General features: G+C 49.3%; 6 protein-coding genes across 6 annotated transcripts; 4 read left to right on the top strand and 2 right to left on the bottom strand.

The window, feature by feature from the left end:
- Positions 1 to 514: 514 nt before the first annotated feature.
- ONS95_009275 (uncharacterized protein) lies at positions 515 to 3606 on the bottom strand. Its single transcript, XM_058502855.1, has 2 exons — positions 2879 to 3606; positions 515 to 2658 (listed from the first exon to the last, which is right to left on the bottom strand). The coding sequence occupies exons 1-2, from the start codon at positions 3299 to 3301 to the stop codon at positions 1057 to 1059; spliced, it is 2025 nt and encodes a 674-aa protein (XP_058361786.1). The 5' UTR covers positions 3302 to 3606; the 3' UTR covers positions 515 to 1056.
- On the bottom strand, positions 3449 to 3952 carry ONS95_009276 (uncharacterized protein; the record flags this gene model as incomplete). The annotated part of the gene is made up of 1 exon (XM_058502856.1): positions 3449 to 3952. The coding sequence occupies one exon, from the start codon at positions 3950 to 3952 to the stop codon at positions 3449 to 3451; it is 504 nt and encodes a 167-aa protein (XP_058361787.1).
- A 120-nt stretch (positions 3953 to 4072) lies between these two features.
- Positions 4073 to 5935, top strand: ONS95_009277 (uncharacterized protein; the record flags this gene model as incomplete). Its single annotated transcript, XM_058502857.1, has 2 exons — positions 4073 to 4369; positions 4463 to 5935. 2 exons carry the CDS (start codon positions 4073 to 4075, stop codon positions 5933 to 5935), a joined length of 1770 nt encoding a protein of 589 aa, XP_058361788.1.
- Positions 5936 to 7155: 1220 nt separating this feature from the next.
- Positions 7156 to 8335, top strand: ONS95_009278 (uncharacterized protein; the record flags this gene model as incomplete). Its single annotated transcript, XM_058502858.1, has 2 exons — positions 7156 to 7617; positions 7739 to 8335. The coding sequence occupies 2 exons, from the start codon at positions 7156 to 7158 to the stop codon at positions 8333 to 8335; spliced, it is 1059 nt and encodes a 352-aa protein (XP_058361789.1).
- A 7980-nt stretch (positions 8336 to 16315) lies between these two features.
- ONS95_009279 (uncharacterized protein) lies at positions 16316 to 16693 on the top strand (the record flags this gene model as incomplete). The annotated part of the gene is made up of 1 exon (XM_058502859.1): positions 16316 to 16693. One exon carries the CDS (start codon positions 16316 to 16318, stop codon positions 16691 to 16693), a length of 378 nt encoding a protein of 125 aa, XP_058361790.1.
- A 3827-nt stretch (positions 16694 to 20520) lies between these two features.
- On the top strand, positions 20521 to 23206 carry ONS95_009280 (uncharacterized protein). Its single transcript, XM_058502860.1, has 3 exons — positions 20521 to 21467; positions 21516 to 21655; positions 21702 to 23206. The coding sequence occupies exons 1-3, from the start codon at positions 21026 to 21028 to the stop codon at positions 22452 to 22454; spliced, it is 1335 nt and encodes a 444-aa protein (XP_058361791.1). The 5' UTR covers positions 20521 to 21025; the 3' UTR covers positions 22455 to 23206.
- Positions 23207 to 23413: the final 207 nt, after the last annotated feature.

Genomic DNA, 23413 nt, shown 5'->3' on the forward strand with positions numbered 1-23413 from the left:
ATGAGAATGCCTGTGACAGGGCTGTAGATCTGATATTTCCTTCAACGCCTCTTCGTTTCCTCCAACGTTCCAAGAAGCTTCCGCTGACTGGTACCTAAGAGATCCGTATTGAAGCGCTGAAATGCCTTCGTTGATAATCTTGAGTGGGGAAATGGGGAACTGGGGTTTGAAATGGCACAGCTGGATGAAACCGCTGTGCAGGCAGAGCTCTACTCAATTGAGAAAACTTCAAAGCATACTATGACTTCATCCAATGTGACCTCCGTGATCGACATGACATGCCCTACTCGTCCCCTCTTATCCACCACAGATTAACTGCTCATTACCTTGATCCCATCACCGCCACGTTCTTGACTTAGATCTTCGACGCTGAACGTCTTGGAATCTCTTCATGCAAGAATTGTATCGCTGAACTAATGAGCCAAGCTAGCAGTACCAGCATGGCCACAAGGAGACGTCTTTTTGGTCTTGAGTCACAAACGATAACATTAAAAGATTGTGAAGAGACAGATTGGCTCCTTTATAGAACAATATATTCTCTTTTGTCCCTTTTCTTCCATGCACATACACATTCATCCTCCTGGTATGTTCCTATTCTATACAAGATCGTCATTTACAAGTACAAGTACTCTTTGGTCCCCTTCTCCCTTTCGTTCTCACTTGCCCAGCGTGCATTACCATTAGTTGCGTATCATTCCTTCTACAAATATGATCTGTCTTGAAGATGGGTATAACTTGATACAAAATCCAGCCAAGAACAAATGCAGTCGGTGCTGCAACTCCTTCCCACCTATCCTTCACCTGGCTTTTCCCAAGTAGATTTTCCACTTCCATTTCGTTTTTGCGCTGGTGCTGATGTTGCCATTTGGCATGGTATATTGCGTGAAAGGAGCAAAATAAGTTTATTTTTGTGTCTTGCTGTCTCTATATGTCCGTGGCCAGGACTTCAAGGTGGCCGACTCGAATTTTTTGCTGGTCTGTTTTATCGGTTCGGCCGGGCTGCTTTACCGGTGATTGCTGCGTTCGAGCAGACCTATTGCTTGTGTGTTTAGACATTCAAAATATCAATGAGAAGAGTGACATCGCTAGAGCTGGTAATACCAGTAGCTTCGCATTTAGTGGTGAAGATGTGACTCCAAATGACTTCGTCGGGCTCGGCGTGGCAGTAGCCGTGAAGAAGCCAGTAAGAATCTGCGTAGTAGTTGTTACAGAGACTCTTCCTGTACTCTGGGATTGTGCCGAGGAAGTTGACGATGAGGTAGCTGAGCTCCAGTCCTTGGCTTCGTCATAGAGTATACCATTGATGATCACACCCTCTCTATTGACAATCTGCTGCTTCTGATCCCCATTACAAGTCTCGGGAATATTTCTCTGCCAGCACGTAGCTGACGGTGACGGCGGAAGCGAATTTGTGTGTGTTGCGTTGAGCGCACCTGTGGTGTTGTACAAAGAGGGATTAATTATCTCTCCTGTTGAGACAGAGGTGCCGCTCAAGATTCGTGCGAAGACCTGGAAAGCAGTCTCGGGCTGGTAGGCTGGGACGCTGTGTCCTGCGTCGTAGATTCTGCTGAAAGATAGATTGCCGTATTGGCGGACTACACCTCCGATGTATGAAGTATTTACAATGATGGGTGCGTACCCAGACTCTGGAAAGATTGAGGCGTATGATGGAGATGTCGCTGCTGCAACAGCCAGAGAAATGGCTTCCCCGCCGAGCCAATTGCAGATGTAATCTCGGTCGCCATACATGAATCCCACACGGATTCCAGCTTTCAGGAGCTTGGCAATCTCGGGAATCAGATCGTTCCGTTCATAGTCTCCTGTAGAGGTAAAAGCCGAGATAACCTCTTGGTTGGTCTGTGTAAAGTTGACTGGTGAGCCAATGGCCGCCTGGACTGATGCCGTATTCAAGTACTCTAGGTAGGTGCTTGGAGGGAATGGATCCGGTATGTAGTGAGCAATATCGTAGATACTCCTCCCAGCATCAAAGTAAGGCTCTATTACATTGGTAGAGCAGGAGCTGTATGCGTTGGAGCATATGTTATTAACAACTGACACATCTCCCTCATTATTAGGGTCCTGGCTGCTCACAGCTGTCCGACATTGTCTGATAAGATCTCCGCATCCTCCTTCAGAAGAGAAGCTGGCGCTGGCAAGTCGTGCTCGTGTTGGGTTGATTGCGGACAAACCATAAGTGTTATTGACCGCCATTGCTGGGTAGAAAGGAGCTTGAATCAAGTCATCCACACAGCCATTGACGATACCGAGCGAAGCAAGTTTAATCTCGATAGTGCCAGCCCTGGAGAGTGTTCCGTTGGACCGCCGTAAGTTCTGTTCCTCCCAGATACTAGCAAATGCAGGACCATATTTTCCACCGTAGCTTTCGGCGAACAGATGGACACCCATCGTCGTGCTACTATTCGGCCCATACTCCGGAAAAGCCCCCAAAAATCCTTGAAGCATGTGCCAAATGACCATTCCGGCTATTTCGGTCGTGTTTGCGGTATTGCTGGAGTTCAAAGAGCTAAACGTCCCATTCATGAAGGTGGTTGCAGGCTGGGAACTCGGAAGCACTTGCGGAGGGGTGTATAAATCGGATGTAAGAAGATCGATGGAGCCATTGGTAGGAGTGTCGTAGGAAAACCCAACTTGATTTGGCTGCAAATTGTTAGTTGGGGAGCTGCATCAGAGCCAGCTGAGGACATTAGGAGAACACCGATGGAGCTGATCTTCATCGGGGGTTCCGGAGGAACAAGCTCTATGTACCATCTTCCAGCTCGCAGATTGTTTCCCTCCCTCCCTCCCTCCCTCTAGACAATTTCTGAGACTTGCCACAGCCCCAAGCGCCAGATTGGAGAAGAAAATAGTCTCTCCTTACCTGATCAATGAATAACATATTCGAGCCTCGATCCCAGCCCCAATCCCGAACCTTTGTCCCCAGTTTTCCCAGACCAAGTTCGACTACTTCACAAGGGCCATTCTCGTTGAAAAGACCGATCATGGAGCTCGAACCCGGACCTCCATTCAACCATACTGTGAGCTGATCCGTTGGATCCCTAGCTCCTATAAACCAAAAGAACGTGTTCGTCGGATACCTCCCGGGTAAGTGGACCCATCCTGTATACTGCTGCTGTGTCGGAAAGGCTGTTTCGCAGGTGCCTGCTGGCGGAGACTTGTAAGAGATCGTGATATTCCCATCGACAGGGGATTTGATGGTCGTCAAGTTGACTGCGGACGGTGGGTACTGAGCGAGCGTGATTGCGACGAAAAAGGGAAAGAGGAAGAGACAATGCATCATCATTCACTCATTTTTCACTGCAGGGAGAGAAGAACAGAAGCAGATGCAATTGGGAGTTTTCAATGGGAGAGCGAGTGGATGGGAACCTGCTCGGCGCCGCGAGGTTTCGCTGATCTCTCGTTGAGAGCGGGCCGGTCCAGTCCAGTCTAGTCAGCCAGCAGTCTTCCGGAAAAGCGTTGCTCCAAGCGAATGCCGCTTTCTGCTTGGGCTTCCGCCTGTACTCGTGCTCCTGTTCCTCTTCCTCTTCCTCTTCCTCTTCCTCTTCCTCTTCCTCTTCCTCTTCCTCTTCCTCTTCCTCTTCCTCTTCCTCTTCCTCTTCCTCTTCCTCTTCCTCTTCCTCTTCCTCTTCCTCTTCCTCTTCCTCTTCCTCTTCCTCTTCCTATTCCCCGGCCAAGCTTTGCACGCAACTTTCCTCGGCACCCAAAGAGCCTCAGATGCTGAGGGCAGCAGATGTAGATGATGGTGCGAGTATCCAACTCTGTTTATGAACAGCAAGCGTTTGGACTCCGCATTTAATCCCCACGGCCCCCGGATTTCAGACGAAGCTTTTCCTCTTTCAGCGCATTTGCGGCTGAAGTGCCCGTGCCGTGCTTCGTTCTGTACCTGCATTTCCACTCCCCCTGTTGTGGACTGCGAAGATTCCTTCCATGTCATTTTGCTCATCAGTTTGCTTTGGTTCTCATCACGTACGAAGTATTATCCAGGTCACCTCTCTTTGCCATCCAGGACTCTCAGCATGCCAAGCAGGCAAAGGCGCTGAGTAAAGGTTGCAGTATGGTTGCAGGGCCCGACGTTATCACTTACATTGGAGTTCCGTTGGCTGTCCTTGGAGTTCTGCCTATCATCTATAATACCATCGCGACCCTTGCGACGCTGTCCAGAGTAAGACGCATGCTCCGTCATGGACGTTTGGCAGGAGTTGTTAGAGGAGACGTGATCAATCATGTTATAGAGGTTGAGCTTCCTCGTTACACCATTGCCCCTTTGCATCGAGAGGAGCAGCGTCACGAGTATTGGAGACTGTCAGATCACCCCAGCCATATTCCTGGCGGTACCTATACTACCTTTAATGTAACTTTGTTCTTCTATCAATTCTACTTGTTCAGTTGCTGCTTAGAAGTCCTTGAGTGTTTCTCAATATTTTGCTGACATGGTGGGGGCTAGTGGAAAAGGCATAACACAGGCCTGAAGACGCAGAGGATTGATTATTCAGACCAACTGCGTCAACCTCAAGCAGAGATAGGTTTCGAAGAGCTTCTCTCGTTTCTTCTAGATCTTGGTGCCGTACCAGACCCTTCTGGTTTTCGAATGCTCAGGGGCAGTGGATTATGGGTTCCGATCGGCACGCCTCTACTCCTCTCACCTGACCGACATGAAGCTGTTTTGACTATAGCTCCCTTGGACGATTCTGACGGCAAGCTGTCACTTGCCGTAAGATGGTCATCCAATTGGGGTATGAGAGACCCTGCTTCTTTGCCGCCATATTGGGTCAGACTTCGCGGGGCAGATCCTTCAAGACCAACCATTGCACAGCAGAGCAAAAATAGGAAAGATGCTGGCGAAGTAACAAATACGAATGAGAAGAGCATGACGTCGCTAGAAGCAGATTGCAAATACAGTGACGGGACATCGATTGTGAAAGCTTCGGATGACTGGAAGAACAATATCATGAACGAAGCTTCTCTGCCAGCCTCTTCAGCTCGCATCGGAATCGATCACCCAGAGACCAACCTATCTGCCATAGAGGATATTGTACCCACAATTCGATGCCAGGTTGGTGTCCATGGGCTCATCTCAGCCACTCCAGAAGATCTCGATCCATTATTGTTTGAGGCACTTGATACAAAACATCTTGCAGTCGATGAAACCACTGTCAACAGTGTTAGCGTTTGGTTCGCGAGCGTTCTCACAGCACTGAGTACATCCTCTCAAACCATACTCTGGAATTATAAGATTCCCGCCGAAATACTCGCTTTTGCAAAGCGCGATACGATCCCGTGTGGCGTCCTCGTTTTATTAAATATCGTTGAAGAATCAGCAACACCAGAATGGGCAACCAAATACAACGACGACGAAGAGATGCGTGAGGCTCAAATGCGCAGACAGAGAGATCAATCCAAAGCTTTGATGAGGGAGATGCAACTTCCACCTGCAGAGAAATCCAGAGCATTTCATGAGCGGGTCCGCAAAGAGCATGATGATTGGATTGACGGGCTGAATGCTACCAGACGAAGAGATGCTCAAAGAGCGGAGACCAGAATTATTGAAGCCATTCAGAGTCCAAAATGGGACAACAAACTTGTGGCTGAGCATAATCTGTTGTGGCTAAAGAAGGAAGGGCACATAGGCGAAACTCATGATCTGAAGCGATCAGTGGAATTTTTGCTGTGGAGGATGGTGAATGAGCCAATCTTTGCCCAAGAGTTGGCACAAAGCTTAGACTCCTGGCAAGCCTTTGTCGATAACGGTGGTCTCCGAAAAGCCGAATATGTGGATTTGAAGGAACATCAGGTTATGTTTGGATATGCCAGCTTGCTTCTAGCTGTCATCAAGGCTTCGGTGACCGCTGCTCATGGTTCGTTGGGAATGGATTTGCAGGAGTGCATGAGAATATGGAAGACCGTGCGGCTTGGCTGAATGTTAAAGACATATTACCAAAGCTTGTGCAACACAAGAGATGTCCTCAACCTTAGCAGGCCTCGCGAAAGGAGGATGCTGTTGTGCTGGGCTATGGATTTGGTCGTTGTGAATCTCTACAGGCTACCAGGATTCAAGATCACATCCAATTGCAAGACCCTCAAGCTGCAGAGGTCTACTCGCGTAGCCTCCTCGTTCGATTCTATTGAATAGTAACGGGATGCACACTTTTCTTTCGCTATCCTGTTTCGTAAACTGTGTGCCCCGATTCCGCATGGTTATTTCGAGTCCACGCATCCGAAACTGTTCGCATCTAGTATTTGACTGCGGTTCGTTGATTTGCCTTTTTTACAATGTCCTTAAGAGTCCTTAAATACTTACTGAAGACAACGAGTCATCGGCTTCGATTGTTTGCCATTTCAGCTCCAGCAAAACAGTCCTTCATGTCGAGTGTAACATGCTGTCGCGTTTTTTTCTCTGAAGGGAACATGCCAAGGGGGGTTGTGTTTATTTCAGACGAAGTACTGAAGTTCTCCACACACAAATGTCGTGTTACCCCAGTTTCGGGATCCAATGGAGACACCAAAGCTTCGAATGTTTGGCTCTCCGCATTTCATTCAGTCCGTCCGAAATCTGAGTTCTCTCTGTGCTGTCACTTTGAAGCTAATGTACCAGCTTCAGGTGGAATTTGACACAATAGACTCGCGATTCTTACTGGTGGGATATCGTTGATGCTGTGCAGCTCTGCACTTTATTTTCGCCGTCTTGGATCCCCCCTTCTTGGCAAGAAAAAACACCTTGCGAGCCAAGCGATCTACAATAAATGTCCACATGATTCGTGCTTCCATCCCTACTTAAACTTCGAAATAATGTTTATCTCATTCCACCACTCAAGTATTACGTTTCGTCTATACTATTTTGTTCCAAATAATCGGCAGTGCTTCCAGTGCTCCACTTCATTGTCTCTGGCCATGTTTGTAGACATTACGGCAACATGAGTCCCCGGATATTTCTGCGATGATCCCTTGTACTCTTGGCAAGTACCACATAGATAGTGTGTTCAAAGTGTCTGGAGGACCGACTCATGCGTCATGATCGAAGTGGTCGCTTTACTTATAAAGCTCGTAGCCCCCGGAAATACATATTGCCTTCACAATCAGCCGCTCAGACTCTTCCTCTTCACACTCGTTACCAGGGTTTCCTGAAAAATATTTGGCAACATGCGTTCCTTCCTACTCCTTGCGCTGTTAATCAGCCTTGTAACCTCAAGTCCTCTTGCGGCCAAGAAAATTAAAGCTACCAATGCCAATGCCATTGTTCGAGCTATTGACCAGAGTACACCTCCAGCGGGTGCAGTTGTCGTCGATGCCAGTGGTGCCATTTCAGGATCTTTCAAGACTGTTCAGGCGGGCGTAGATGCCCTCTCCAAGACTACCACTGAGTCTCAAACTCTTTTCATCATGGGCGGGACCTACAAGGAGCAAGTCTACATCCAGGCACTCATGTCACCACTTGTTGTTCTGGGTGAGACTACCGACGCCAGATGTTACAAGGGCAACAAAGTTACCATCATCAACAACATCTCTCGCAACAATGTCTCCAACAATGATCTCACCGCAACCGTCCGAAACTGGACCCCTAATTCCAAATTTTACAATGTAAATTTCGAGAATAACTTTGGAGTAGGTACTGGGAGCTGCCATATTTTCCTCTCTACATGCCTCATAATTTCCCAAAGACATGTCATGTCCTCTACCCACAACATTCCAGATGTTGTAATTGCTAACTCCTACGCTTACCTAGCACACTGCCACCAACGGCCAGAACCTGGCCCTCTCGGCACAAGCAACTAACCAAGGATACTACGGATGCCAATTTATCGGTTACCAAGATACAATCCTCGCTAACACCGGCAATCAACTTTACGCCAAGAGCAAAATCGTGGGCGTTGTTGATTTTATCTTTGGTCAAAGGGCCAAAGCTTGGTTTGAAGCGGTCGACATTCGTACCTTCGACAAGGGCTACATTACTGCTTCAGGAAGAGAAACTGAGGCTAACGATTCCTGGTACGTGATCAACAAGTCCACCGTCGCTGCACGAGACACCGATGTTGAAGCTGGATCTACCGTTCTTGGACGTCCATGGAAGGAGTATGCACGAGTTGTTTTCCAGAACTCCGAGCTCAGTGATGTGGTCAATGCTGTTGGATGGTCGCAATGGAGTAATGCTACTCCAAATATCGCCAACTCGTATCTTGCCGAGTATGGCAACACCGGCGCTGGGGCTGCTACGGCGGGCAGAGCTGCGTTTGCAAGGCAGTTGGATGCACCGGTGAAGATTGAGTCGATATTGGGGGCTTCGTGGGCTTCGGCTTCTTATGTAGATACTACTTATATGTAAATATGCAGAACGATTAGCTCTTTTTCTCTTGTCCTGGATGGCGGAACAAATTTTGGTGGCATTTTAGGATGAGACTTTTGCAAAGATATCTGTATTGAAGAATGGGATAGAAAAATTGGGAGCAGGCTTGTACATTGCAACTTGGAGGGTATCATTAGTCAGATACAAGGTCTCGAGACTCAAAACTTGTTGGTAACATACCATATTGTGAAGCACCGCAAGCTGATGAGTCCATGAATAAAAATCACGATTGTTCAGGTCTTGGTCATCATGCAACGTTGTCTGGAACGTAAAACAATTATAAATATATCAACTTTTCAAGTCTATCCAAGGGACCAGTCGGAATTTGGAACCCAGAAATCAAGATCTCTGGGGCATGTATCGTCGTCGAAGCAACCGTCTATCTTGACCTTGGACTGGACCTGACTAACCTCCACCATTGTTGAATGATGAGGGAATAGGTAAAATCTTGTGAACATGCGGAAGGCATTCCTTACATAAGGTAAAAATAAGGCCGAAACTCGTCCAGGAATGCCGAGGAGAAGTAGCAGAAAGTCCGAAATTGAAATTTGTTGAGGGCCATAGGAGTAGAATCTTGAATGTCTGGGAAGAAAACATTCTCATCGCATCCCACGGTCAATCAAGAGATCCTCTGCGTATTGACTGCACCAAATGTACTCGGATTTAATAAAACCATCCCCCCTCTATCGATAGAACGCTCCGTGAGAGAGGACATCCCTTCCACTCTGTATTTGTGTTATGGGTTGGACCATTCTCTCCTGCACGCCATAGTCCAGGAGTACGAATCTAAATGTATTGCTTGGAGGAGCCAGAAGTTGCAGTCCATGTCATAAATCTTCAACCATGATAAAAGAAATTCCGCGCTCTCGAATTCTCAACCAAAGGGATCCTCATTTTCGCAAGTCTACTCCACGTCTCAGACACCTAAGTAGCTTTATTTCAAGAACCTGGCCGGCCTCACTGCCTCACTGGATGGATAACCAAAAAAAGATCAAAAGAAGCTGCTACGTCGGGTAGTCGTGCTTTACCCAGAGGAATGCAATGGCGAGACTTCACATCGAACTGTAGACTGGCCACTTATGCTCGGGAACCAAGAACTTGATTCGTGGTTTTCAAAAGAATTGACCATTTTATGTTCATTATGCAAAGCTACCAGCTTCTTTATTGACCAGAGGCAGGTGAAGCTCCTGTCGATATTTGGAAAACGTGCTAGGCTCAGGAAATACTGACTCACTGCCCCCGGTGCCAACAGAAACGTAAGGGAAACCACTTCTTATGGCATTGCGATATGTGACTGTATGCTGTTTGTGGTACCACGACAATTATAATTGTGGCTGGATCTCAACCTGGAGTCGAGGTGGTAAGGAGTGAATTCGGCCGCTTCGGGGGACTTGTTTCCTCCGCGGCTGAGATCTACATAATCTTTTCGTTTATTCCAAGGAAAACCTCATAATAGCACTACTGTTGATTAAGGAGGGGTAGCATAATGATGAAAAATGGACATATGAAATGCAGAATAACATACAGATCGCTACATGGTCATATGATGCTCCTTACTGACCTTTATGGATCTACAATTGGAACCCACCCATTCATGCACACTTCACAAAGTACACACTTGAGACAAAATCCTTGCCTTCTGTACGTAGTCCTGTGCTGGATGGGTGCTACTTTAGACGTATCTCACGGTGTCATACAGATCTGATGGCACGGGGTAACGACGTTGTGAGCCACCCCTATTCTATCATACTACTTGCCAATTTCCAAGGTCCTTGGTAATAACTCTTTTGAGTATCATTGTTCCATTGGAGCCATTGAGTAGGTCAATCAAATGTGGGTTGGCAAGGGATGAGAGAGTGATCGTTGCACCGGTAGGTGGCAACAAGCCGCATAGGTCAGAATTGAGAGATCTGCGTGTGAGGGGGCAGGAACGAATCGAGCCAAGTGAATCGTCAAATTCTAGCAGACATACATCCACAGCTGGAACGACACGTTTCGTAGCTGTTAGCAAAGCCTGAGACGACTGGTGACGGAAGATCGTTATGCCAAAGAAGTCCAAACACCTTCCTTCAATCTCTAAGACTGAAAACAGGCGTTGGCTTGCAGCGTCCTGCCCGGTTTTGATGACGGAAGTCTACAATACGACCATAAAAGGATTAAGCACAACGGTAGGATACAGCCCGAAATGATGATGCTAATGAGATGAGGAGAAAACAACCACAGATCGGCTTTGCCGAACTAGAGTAGCACAGCGCCTTGATCCTAGAGTGGCTCGACACCAAAGAGACACGGCCTTGACATCCAATAGTTAGGAACTTGTGGGAAATTGGTGGCAGTCGTGATACAGTGGTATGGAATAGAGACAAAAGTCAAATTTCTTGCGAGAGACATCGCGGCTCAGGTGAGCAGATGTGTAGTTAGGACAATCTAAAGGGGTGATGCCAGTCGTAAGAGGAGTCACTGTCTGCGTCTCGCCGTTTCTAAGCCAGGAGATTAAACGTAGAATCGTTTGACTTGGAAAGACCTCCTCCCCCTCTCTCTTCTTCCACTCATGTCAAAGGAAACGGCGCGATCTGATTACTGGCACGACTTTGTCCACTTAGGCTCGCAATATTCATTCTTTGGTCTCACATCTCCAGCAGTTAGTTCCAAACAAACAGTAGGATGAGTAATGAGTGATGATTTGGAACCCCAGGCTCAGGAAGCTCGGTGGTCCGGCTCTGCCATGAACCGTGCAAGGATACCTTTACATCTGCGAGTCAACCTCCATGCTGCTTATCACTCACTTGAGGTACCAACATGGACACATAATAAACAGTGCATAAGGCTTCGACAAGAGAAATCCATGTTCTGGATAGGTACCGACGGATGGTGGATGCGTTTTTGTTGATCCGGAAGCTTACCGCTGTGCATATATTCAGACACATCGTCGGAGGACACAAGTTGAACCCTGCCGGGGGATCAGCGGCAGCGGCAGCGCCAGCCAGAAGAGAGACAATGCAGCGCTTGTTTTCTGTCGGAGTTTTAGCTCCTTAGGAACTCTGGGGTTGAAAGAGCAACGTAACGTGTTTTCAAGCTGTGGCGGCTCCATTTTTGGCTCAGCAGAGGAGAGAATGAGTGAGGCAGGGAGTGGCTGGCTGCATGGAATGAGGGAGCTGGAAGACAAGAAACCATGCGGAGAATTAGGATTTTCCGGTGGTTCGGGTGGTGGGTCATATTCGTCTCGTGACCTGCTCCAGATGGGAATCTCGAGTGAGCACGTTTGGGGCGCACATCAAGCATCGATTTGTCGACGGGTGTCTGGTGAACGCAAGATCAGACTCGAAGTTGTTGTGCCAAAAGTTTAACAAGACGCTAGGAAACTTCCCGATCCGTAGCTGCTTGCCAGCCTTGAACCAGATCCTTCTTTCTACAGTACAGTAGCGAGCTTCTGCAGAAAGTCAATCGTGCATTCAAACATGAACTGGTGCAAGGGATGCAATATCGAACTGTGCATATCCATGTCCCTTTAAAGAAACATGAAATCGAGACGTGGAAAGTTTGCACGGGGACCAACCTTGAACGATGCCTGTTAGACAACTTTTTACGCTGTACATTCGGCATGTAATAGATCACTAGCTGCTACTCTCTCGATTTATCGGAGAATAAGTACTAACACTAGGAGGATATCATGCAGTGGTTCGTAACTAGGTGGGAATTAATCCAAACCATCACCGAGTCGGATACTGATGACCTCATCTTGAGCATTACGAACGACATTAAGACCAACGTGTACCTTGACTGTTTTGGAGATTTGGAGTAAGAGCACCGTGTCTGGCACTGCTGGTCGTCGAGGACTATTTGTCATCAGAAAACCAATAACAAACAATAATATGCATGAGTGAGGATCGGTGGAGTAAGCCACTTTCCCCAAATGCGCCACGCATAAGATCAAAAGATGGCAGATTTTCATGGGCAATGTTGTGAAATTGCTTCCATACATCGAAAATAGAGTTTGACTTAGTTTGTTCCTTTTGGTGCCCAACGCGGTTCTAGCTTGACCACGCATTTCTCTTAAGATGGGAAGCAGATGAGGGAGGGGCAAGCTAAACCACGATGCAGCCTCAGAAGAAAGAGTTATCATCATATTATGGCCAGGGCATGAGATCAAACTTCTTCCATGACTCCTTCTAGAAGGAAATGCAAATCAAAGCGGGCCTTGCCCCATTTCTGCACAGGCAATACTCTGGCAAGCGCAGAAAGTGGTCCACATCCACAGTGTCGTGGAAAATGCAGGGACCATTGAGACAACTCGCGACATGGACTTTGGGAGTCTTCAGGATGAACTCTAACCGTGATGTCCACTGCGAATGGGCCTACTCATGACCTGACGCATCCGGGGAGGGAGCTTTCTCAAGAGTACTCGGTCAGTACTCTGAGTACCGAGCGACTTTCCGGACCTTGCCAGCTCGACTTGCGAGAGATTGTCAATAATCCATCCATCCAACATGGAATAATGGCATCGTCCTGGTGGCAGCATGGTGTGGCATCCGCGTTGGGCTGAAGGCCTCGCGCCGGGATGTGTCCCGGAGAACTAGTAAATGCAGATATTATCAGATCGATGCATAGGCGGTACAGTACAGTACAGTACAGTACAGTACAGTAGGAGAGGTACGGCAACTTCCAGGCGCGAAGGCTGGAAATAGAGAGTTCTGAGGTGATTCCCGTGCTGCACACAGCGAAACAAAAGCCCAGGGCGTGCATGCCAGTCGTGAACGAGGTTAGTGCACAGGACTAATGTAGGAACGTTCAAGCAAGACACAGCAGCCAAGCAGCTGTCAAGCAGGTGGCCAGCAGCCAGCCACCCAGCACCGCAGCGGGGGGTTTAAGGTTCGCAGAACCATGGTTGTTCCTTGCGATGCGACGTAAGTTTACAGTACTGTTCTGTACAGTAGTAGATCTTCAACAAGTGCTATGGGGACGCTTACGGTCTCGTGGTGCGGGTTCCCTCGTGTGCTGTGCAGTGCAGTACTACTGTAAGTACTACTGTAGTACAGTAGTAGTAGTGCTGCGCTGTGGTCGAAACGCTGCTCCGTGCTCGGCAGCCATAAGCTGAAACTAGGGCTTGCAGGGAGCTCCAAATCTTGCCGCGGACTATCTTTTGACTTTCCAGAAGCTGGATGCCTGTTCGCCGCCCGAGCGTAAAGCACAGCAATGCTCGACGAGGGGCAGTAGCGCAACAGAAACATACCTAGGCGGCTAGGCCTAGGTAAGAGCTGGTGGTGGAGCTCCTCCTTCCATCGTGACATGACCGGCAGGCAAGATGTGCTGATTGGCTCTGGCGAAGGGACGGAGGTACATAGGTACATGCAGGGGCGCAGCACCAGTCTGAAGCACATGAGATCAACATCGAAAACTCCAGATGTGATGAGATGTCTTGCTTTGTTAACTGCTACTGATACTGATCTTCTTGCTGAGTTGCTCAGGCTCCAGGCCAGGCCAGGCCAGGCCAAGCCGTGTACCTTATCTCACGCTTCGCTTTATTGCTGCGCAACCGACGACCGACGACCAACGCCAGGCTGTGATATGCAGTAGGTACCTCCAACAACAAGGGCAGGGCAGCTGCGTCCGAACTAGATCACCAAGTATAATTTACAAGCAGAGAGATGCTAACCAGGGCTTCAGATCTCTTGTTTTCAATGTCCGAGAGAGCTGGATCAGGCTAGCATTGAAGCGAAGCTGGGGATGGGGAAATGACAGACTGTAGATTTCAGATTGCATTGCATTGCATTGCACTACACTGCATTACATTGTTCCGTCGGTACATCGTCATCTCATAACTGGCGGAAGTTTGACTGCGAACCTGCAGTCGTCTGCGCCATCTCCATCCGTCACTCGAACGGGCATCTGTGGTCTGTGGACTATATGCGGGTGATTTATCCGTGTAGCTTGTTCTTCGCCTGCTTCGAGAAGGAATCGAGATGACCTGGTTATGCCTGCAGGGCAGCCGGCGAAATAACAACTACCAAGGCACGCACTATCTCCGTATGGAGTGAGAGGCTAGCGACTCTCTTCTGTACCGTACGCAGCGTAGACGCTCGTGACGGCCACCAAGATGCATAGAAGCCTTACTGTTTTAAATTTGCTTACGCTACAGTATTGTAGATGCAAGTGGTACCAAAGTAGTGCTTCTTCGCCTGCTCTGGTGCGTACAAGATGAAACGTTCGTGCCTCCAAGTCTGTTCTGTTCTGTCTGATGAAGCCCACGCCGTCTCCCTTCCCCGACCCTGTCCATACCCCTTTTTCGCACCTACTGACCCCTGCTCTAGCTGTGTTCGGTTAATAGCTTCCAGATCTTTTCTAGAAGGTCGCTAGAACGCCGCTAGAACGCCGCCAGAAGGTTTCTGATGGACGCCAGATGTGCAGACACGGGCCAGGATCCTCCACTCGTATCCCTCCCCTTTGATTTCTCATTGACCAAGCAGCAAAGAGGATGCCATCGACGATTCAACATCATCATACAGCAGAGCTAGTCGCCTGCTCGGCTTGCTGCCTTCCACAAGCTTTCGCAAGATTAGATCCGGTCGCCGATCTGGTGTCGATGGTCGGAATTGCACTAATACGCAACCTTAGCCTCCATGGTTGTTGGGCAGGAACTATTGCGGGAGAGGAAGAAGTTCGCGACTCACCTCACCCTAAAGGACGGTACGGCATTCATTTGGAGGGAGGGCTTTAGATGAAGGCAGCTGCCCATTAGCGGCGACGACAAGAGGCTGTTCGGCTAATGCCCCCATTATTAGATCACTCATCCGCGACTACAGTAATTGAAGCCGCCATTCTCCACTTCCTGGACCGAAGAGTCCAAGGAGGCTAACGATCTCTTGCAGCATATCCGAAGTCGGCAAATCAGATAGCTTGCTGGCCGCTTGGACGCTTCACTTCGACGGAGTCAGTACCGAAGAGCACGAGCTGCCTCGAGTCCCACACTGAAAAACGTTCACTGGCCAGGGCTTGTGAGGCAAATAATGCAGGTGCAAGTACAGAATCAAAAGCAAAAGAACAATAAGAACGTAGTAACAGGCAAATGAAGAATTCGCTACTCAAATAAGCCGTTGATTGTGAAAAGCAACCAATTTAGACCACGAAATCGACCAGCAAAAGGCAATACATGTGGCAGATGAGGCCATGCCGCCCCTTGTTTACCCAGCAAATCCAATGCCATGAGGGCGGAACGGAATAGAATTAGATCTGACGAATTTCCAGGGGGCCACGTTCCACTCTTCCTCTCTCGGAGAGTACTTCAGTGGGGAGAGGGCCCTGGTGGATGTGTGGCTGCGCTGTGATAACCATTGGGTCTGAGCTCAATAATTGAAGTGCAGAGCAAGAAGGAGGCGCTTTTAGACGAAATCAATCATCATGGAATGACCTCAAATTTTGTCATCAATTCTACTCAGCATGCCGTCCCGTTATGTTCTGCGTTATTCTGCAATGTTAAAACATGACACACCCCTCGTGACAGCCAATTGCCCTTACGCGGACTGCTCCGCGGAAAGCCTTCGATCCCGTCATATGCAGCCGGTCGGCACGGCATCTACAATAACCCACACGTCGGATGTCGTTGAGGCTCTCATTATTCTCATCCGTCGCCACTCACGAGTCGGATGCTCTTTAAAACTAATGTGCCTTCATCATGCAGCCACCTGACTTGCGAAGTTATACCGTCGCTATATTTTGGGGACAAATGGTTGTCAGTAGCTGATCAATATAGGTATTTCTTTCCAGGCGGAGAAGATTTGATTGGCTCCAGTTTATGCCCTTCATCAAAAAATATTAGAGCCCCGATGTTCCATAAATACATCCGCAATTGCGTCTGCATGGAGTAAGGCTCATAGGAGGATTTTCACTTAACCAATTTCCCGTTCCCTGGCTATCGGTCCTAGTTTGTTGAAATTGCTGTACGGCACGAGTAAGTAATTGTTCATGAAAGTGAAGATCGGCTTCTCGTTCGCCAGATACATCAACGCCTCTGCTTGGCGAGGGCGCCTAAATAGCGTTGCAGTCTCACAAGAGACCATTGGACTTCTGTCACGGGTCAGCTCGAGTGTGAAAAGGCGTGAAGGGCATGTTTCAGGTCCTATTCCAGCACTCGAGCAGGACTGGTATTCTGCAGTTGCCGATACGCTTTCATCGTTTCTGGAGTACAGGCACGAGCCAATGCAAGTGAACTCATATCTCACAGGTTCGGACCGAAGATTCCCTCGCGGTTGTGTTCAGTGTGTGGCCCATGCAGAAGGATTCACCGGCTGCTCTCCCGCTGGAATCATCCCTCGCTGTTCAAGAAAACGCAGCGCAGAGTGATCACGGCGTTCCGTGTTCAGACCAACCCCATCCTCGATTAAGGCAGATCAGGCAGAATGGCATGGCATCGCATCCATCATTCCTGTCATTTACAATCTGCCCACCTCGAGATCTGGTTGCAACACCAATGCAGAACGGGAGTGTGGCGACTCAATCGTGACGGGTTAGGACCGTCCGCGGAGGCTATTTCAAACTTTTAAGACAGATCTATTTTGCTTCTGGTGTAGCTCGCCGTAACTTCTATGAAACCAATCCGCGAGGCTGAGCAATTTTCGCTTGACTGACTGTACAGGAGTCGGCCAGGAGAAGCAGGAAATGGAGGAGACACAGACTCAGATAAAGTGGTAGGGGCTTCTATATTCTCCGAGAAATCGCTGCAACGTGTAACTGTAAGAGAGGAGTTCATAATTGGGACAGCTTCGCTTCGCAGTTCGAGTCCGAATGGTGGCGCGAGTGGGCGTGTTGTGCTCTCAGTGTCGTATCATTAGATAAGTGAGAAGGGCACGTTTCGAGTGGAAAAATAGCCTCTACGAAGCGCAACAGCTGGTTCGTATGAGGATGGACAACGAAATAATGGGCCAGCCAGCCTTCAAGATTCGACTCGTACAGTGAAGCTAAACCGCTACCAAAAGAACCTCTCACCCAAGTCGTGCATGGAAATGACACGGATCAGGACTAGGTGTGCCACCCCAGGCCCCTTCCAAGGATCCGTTGTTCTAGAAAAGGGGGGGCAAAGGAAGGGGGAAGGCGGTCATGAAAGATAAAATAAGATTCCGGGCGGTCAGTGCATCATTACAGTGTTCCACCGAGCTTCTGGAAACAGGGGTATTGCCTTCTAGAAGATTGCCCTCCTCGAACAGTGCAGGCCCCGAGATTGGAGCCGAAGCATGAATCAATGCCATCCACGACCACGACCTACCCTCCTGGGAGGGCCATAAAGTCGCTGATCACTTGATGGCATCTCAAGTCCTTGACGTTGCATATGACATAAGAACAAGGCTAGCTAGCAGTACTGGCTGGAATCAAATCAAACAGACACCCTAGCCCAACTGACGGAAGGATGGAAATGGAGGCATCTCGCTCATGGATGTTCAAGCCCCTGGTCCAGCTAACGGATAGAAAGAAGGATGGGCACGCAGGGACGGAGATGCACTGTACTTTTGGATTTCAGATGGACAAAAAATTAGCTGTTCTCGATCTTAATTTCGCTATTTCTTTTATCTTACAATTGCCACCTTGACTGCCGCATGTCATAACCAGCTGAATTGATGCTTTTCGTGCATCTCTGTCTTGTTGAGGTTTAGGTATGGTATTTGACCGGCTGGGCCAATGACTTGCTGCAGAAGCAAGCCACGACAATCCACGCCACCACCCGTTGTTGCTTCTCAGGGAGGCAACATACAGCATGAAGTGCACTGAATAAGTCAGTTTGGGGTTTCTTGACTCGACTCCACACGCAGGATGTGGACTTGTACAGTAGGGAGTGTGGGTGGCCCTGTCTGATCAGCAACGAACGACAGACACGGACTCTGCAAGACTAGCACCAGGGCGTGAGAAACATCAACATCAACAAACACCCTCCGCCTGCCCCACTATGCATTCCTATCAGTCCGGCGCAGAAAGCCAAAAGAAAATATTGAAATTCAATGGGATAGAAGGACCGCAGACATCATCAACTCCGCGTCCGCTCTGCAGTCCGCACTCCTTCTCTGTGGCCGCAAGAAATATGTCTCTGAATCGAAGTCTGAATCGAAGTCCCGGGACTTCTGGCGCCCCCTAACCTTAACCTAACCAACATAACATAATCCTCCCCCTCTCTGCCCTGCCCTGCCCTGCCCTGCCCTGCCCTGCCCTGGAAAGCCATGCCCAAGGGCCAAGACAGACGGGACCCAAGTCAATCGTCAGGCCTGTCTGGTAGCCCCTGCTGCACTGGCTGAAGGGATCAACCCCGGCGGTCGACGTTTGGGCTGCCCTGTGTGCTTTAGCGAGTCGTCAGGACGGTCAGGCACGTTTGGTTTGGTTTGGTTTGGTTTGGTTTGGTTTGAAGCAGCGAGTCGTACCCACTCCCACTCCCACTCCCACTCCCACTCCATCCACTACCTCATTCTGAGTACCCTACCCTTGCCTGACCACCTCAGGGAGTCAGGGCTCACCTCCCGTCGCCGCACCGCACCGCACAGCACCGCACAGCACAGCGCAGCACCGCAACGCACCTTGTCCGCCCTCCCAGCATTAGTGCACAGCTCCCTACCGCACCGCACCCACTTGCCCTAATAATCCCCACGCCCAGCAGAGAGCCAGAGCCAGAGCCAGAGCCAGAGCCACTAGCTAGCAGGCTGCTGCTCCCCAGCCCCTGTCGACTCCCTGGCGGCCCCCTGCAAGCAGGAGGAACTTAAGGAAACTTAAGCTGACCAGGGTGGCACTTGGGTCCAGCAACCGACGACTACTACAGAAGCAAGCACGCCCGCTCTCTGCGAAGGTCAAAGGTCACCTTCACCCTGCCTGCAGCAGCGCGGCCACCAAAACGTTGAGCCACCCAAACCTTCCTTCTTAATATTCGTTCTTGCGCTCCATCTGCCGGACACAAAATCTACCACCTACCTTACCTACTTTCTTCGAATACCTCCCGGCACTACACTACACTGCACTGCACTGCACAGCACAACACAACACCGTTTTGAAAAGACAAGCTAAAAAGTGAAGCTCAGACACAAACTCTTCTCTTCTCCACGATTCTGTTGACCAGCATTCAATCCTCCCTTCGAAGCCCGAGCCCTCTGCGTTTCCTCGAAACCTGCCCATACCGCCAGCGCTCCCTTGCACCTGCAGCACTGCTCCGAGGCATCCCATCCTTCGTGTCACCTCACCCCAAACTTCAACGTCGTTTCCAACGTCAAGTTGGACCTGCTTTCTAATAATCTCTGCCATCTGCTGCAAGTTCCACTTCCACCACCTCGGAGAATGTATTTCTCTTCGAAGATAGCTAACTCGAACTAGCGTTTCCGCCTTTCATCTCTCCCCTCGCCGTCAACTGCTTCCACGGCTGCGCTCGACGCCCTCACGGTCTCTATCACGACCTAGACATCAATACTTGCCTCTAAAGCTCAATACGGAACAAAGGATCTGTTAGGCAGGCTACTGGCAACTGCAACCTGACGCAGTACGCGATTTCATAACGAATCAACATTAAGCCTGGTCTTGTCGGCGCAACCAGCTGAACTAGAGCATCGAGCATAAGACGAAGCAGCAGACGGTGTGGACTGTTCAGCACACGTCTAGCGAGACGGACTTATCGAACCTTTGTTCTGCTCTGGATACCTGTGGGCTTTCTGCCGTTCGACAGCTCACATATACGGCCGAACTTCTGGTGCGTGCCTCAAGACACTGCAGCATACCGTGCCAGTCCTGCGCTTGAAAGAAAGACACAGGCCACGAAGAGAGCCAACAGTTACACAGCTCAAGGCCAGCTATCTCGCTGCCCCATCGTCCGTCCCATAATTTGTCGGAAGCAGGGATCGCCTTTTCCACTACACTATTTTGGTGCGTCGTAAAACTTCGACTTGAGACTCGAAAACCACTACCACCGAGCAACAAAGGTACCTCCGTACCAACGAGCAGCCAGAGTTTCAGGATTTGTTCAGGCCAGGCAAATAAATCAACGCCCAGCCAATCTTAACCGGCAGCTCAGTGCCCGTGCGTTCTGACATTCCCGCGCCCCACGCACCCAGCATCCGCATTGGCGGATATCTTGAAGCTGCGAAATTTCGGCCTAACGCCCATTTGGCCTGGCTCTGTCATCTTGCACAAGGTGAGCACGCTCGGGTTGATGCATGTTTACACACGCATTCTCTCCACTCTTCCTGACATTTTGCTTTTCCTATCCACCCATGAATTGGCGGTGTGAATGCGGCCAGCAACAACAAACCTCTTCTCGGATTTGTGTTCAAGTAGTTATTGTACATGACTGACCTCACTTGCTTCTAGATTCATCGTGCGCCTCGTTGAACCACTCTCAGTCGGCGAAGACTCATCTGAAATCGCGCCGCGACGACATTCTCCGTCACGTTATCTACTTCGCGTCGGCCGTCTCCTTGTCGAGCTGTGTTTGATCACATCAAATCTGGCGAGTAGAGTCCAGCTAAATCACTTGCGGATATCCTTCCGAAATCTCGTCCCCGAGACATAGCATTACGTTCAAGACACAGCGCCAGATTTTCCGAACCTGATCTAACAAGTTGGATGAACCCCTGATCCGAGCGTCCCCAATTTCTTATAACCTTCCACCCACACCGCGTCCTCTTTGCAATCTTTCAGAACTATTCCAACTCAATCATGGACATCAAGCAGATAGTCAACGCCAAAGGCGGCCCCAAAGCAGTTGCGGCCGCCGCAGCAGCAAACGGAGCCGCACAAGACCTGCACCTCCTACAGTCCATCTCTCAAGCCAACAGCATGCCTATGTCTGACACAGGATCAGAACGCGGTAACTCGCCCCATGACTCCGAACATTCACGTTACTCTGCTCCAAGATATGGTCAGCTTAATGGAATGAATGGTGGTCCCAATGCAATGCGCTACCCCTCCCCAACAGCCATGCAAAATCCACTTCCAATGCTACAGCAACCTTACCGATCAGACAATGGATTTGATAACGGCATGATGCAACAGGAGAATACCAGACCAAGACAGGCTGTAGATGGTGCTGTCCAGAAGGCGTTCCCATGCAGCTCATGTGGCAAGGGGTTTGCAAGACGAAGTGATCTCGCACGACACGGTAAGCCTCTCAGTACCACCCTAGATTATCAGGTCTGACTTCTCTCAGAACGTATACATAGTGGCGTTCGACCACATGTCTGTGAACATCCAAACTGTGGCAAGCAGTTCATTCAGCGGTCCGCTTTGACTGTACATATGAGAGTCCATACCGGAGAGAAGCCTCACATGTGCGAGAGATGCGGAAAGGTAAGCATTCTTGTCCCTCTGTGTGTACCACACTAACATTTCGCAGCCTTTCAGCGACTCGAGTTCTCTCGCAAGACATCGCAGAATCCATTCAGGCAAACGACCTTATAAATGTCCTTACGCAGATTGCCAGAAGACTTTCACTCGACGAACAACTTTGACTCGCCACCAAAATCACCATACCGGAACTGTTGAGGAGGCAGCAGCAGCTACGGCAGCAGCTCTTGCTACACGAGCTGGAAGCAGCAGAGGAGGCCGTCAGCGCTCGGATGGAGAGCAGTACTCAAACAATGGATCTCCCATGTCAACACCATCTCCAGGACAGAGGCATCTCACAGCATCGCCTCATTCAGACCTTGCCCCCATGAATGGTATGCAGCGACACCCTGGAGAATACCAGTACATCAACAACAGTCACCTGCCTGGCCATGTCCGTGGAGATTACCACATGCAAGGTCAACAACCTCCAACCACAGCTCCTTACTCCAACGGCATGAGACCAACATCTCATCCATCCGCATATGGACCACCCTCGATTCTGGAACCTCCTACAAACTCGGACCGTCAATCTGGCAGCGCCATCGGTAGTCCTCACATGAGCAGCGTAGGTTGGCAATCACCATCGCAAGGTAGCATGCCATCTCCTTCTCAGAGCAACGGCTATGTCTACCCGGATCCAGATTATGGCCAGTCGCTCTACTATCAAAATTCCAACATGCGAAGACCACAGAGCACCGAGCCCGATGCGTATGATGTCAAGCCAAGAATGGGGCAAGAGATGTGGACCGCAGCTCAATAGATTCTGCCACACCCAATTCTCTCATCACGATCATTCGCAGCAGCTTGCAATACTCTCTTTCATACTTTCATGAATCGTCTTTGATACACCCTCGATACCCTGTATATTTCACGTCTTCACTGGCTTTTCTTCCCATTTCCTTCGTTGGTGTTCTCGGGCATTGCGGCATAAAATCATACAGGTCTACAGCACTCTCCAAAATTGGGCGTCATCTTTCTTTTGTCATATTGTTTTCGCTGCTTTTCTTGCTCTGGCGCTGGCATGTTAAACTTAGAATGAGTCCGACTTGAGGCCTTGGCACCAAAGGAAACAAAGATGGGGCCGAGCTGCGAGGCTGATGAGAACATTGATGATTTCCTTTTGTTTGTTTTGCCTTTGCTCTTGCTCGATGTCTTTGATGGGTAGGCTTGTTTTTTTGTACGTCGCTGGGTCTAATGAGCTCTACATCTTGCTTTAACTGCTAAAGACGGGTCTCGGGAGGAGCGGTATATCATGTACATTAATCAGAGGCTGAGAATGATGCTCAGTCGTAGCATACACAATCTGGTGAGCAATGAACCTTAAACAAGAAACAAGAACGCAACTCTCCGGCAAAAGTGCGACCTTGAAAAAGTATGATGTAGGCGAGAAGAATCCCTTGGCTCTATTTTGTTAAAGTGTCTGTGTTCCTTGAGTTGCGTACTCTGGGCAAGGCACTCAATTTTTTGTTCGGTGTCCTTCCTCGTGGGGCATGGTACGCTCAGATAAATATGATGCATCTCTTTTGGGGAAACTCAAAGAAAGTCGACTTCATGTCTTGGATCCCGACGGACCATTGCGAGAATTTCATCACCGTGTGTTTGCCGGCTCCTATCCCCAATACTTGATAGTTTAATAACCTCTTGCGAGAATTTGGGAGCCTATCTCACAGGTTTACTGTGAACGGACTGGCAACCAGAGCTAAGCGCGTCGCCACTTCC

Source organism: Cadophora gregata, assembly GCF_030347475.1.
Source record: "Cadophora gregata isolate MNR1 chromosome Unknown scaffold_3, whole genome shotgun sequence".
In the NCBI taxonomy this organism is placed as follows: Eukaryota; Fungi; Ascomycota; class Leotiomycetes; order Helotiales; family Ploettnerulaceae; genus Cadophora; species Cadophora gregata.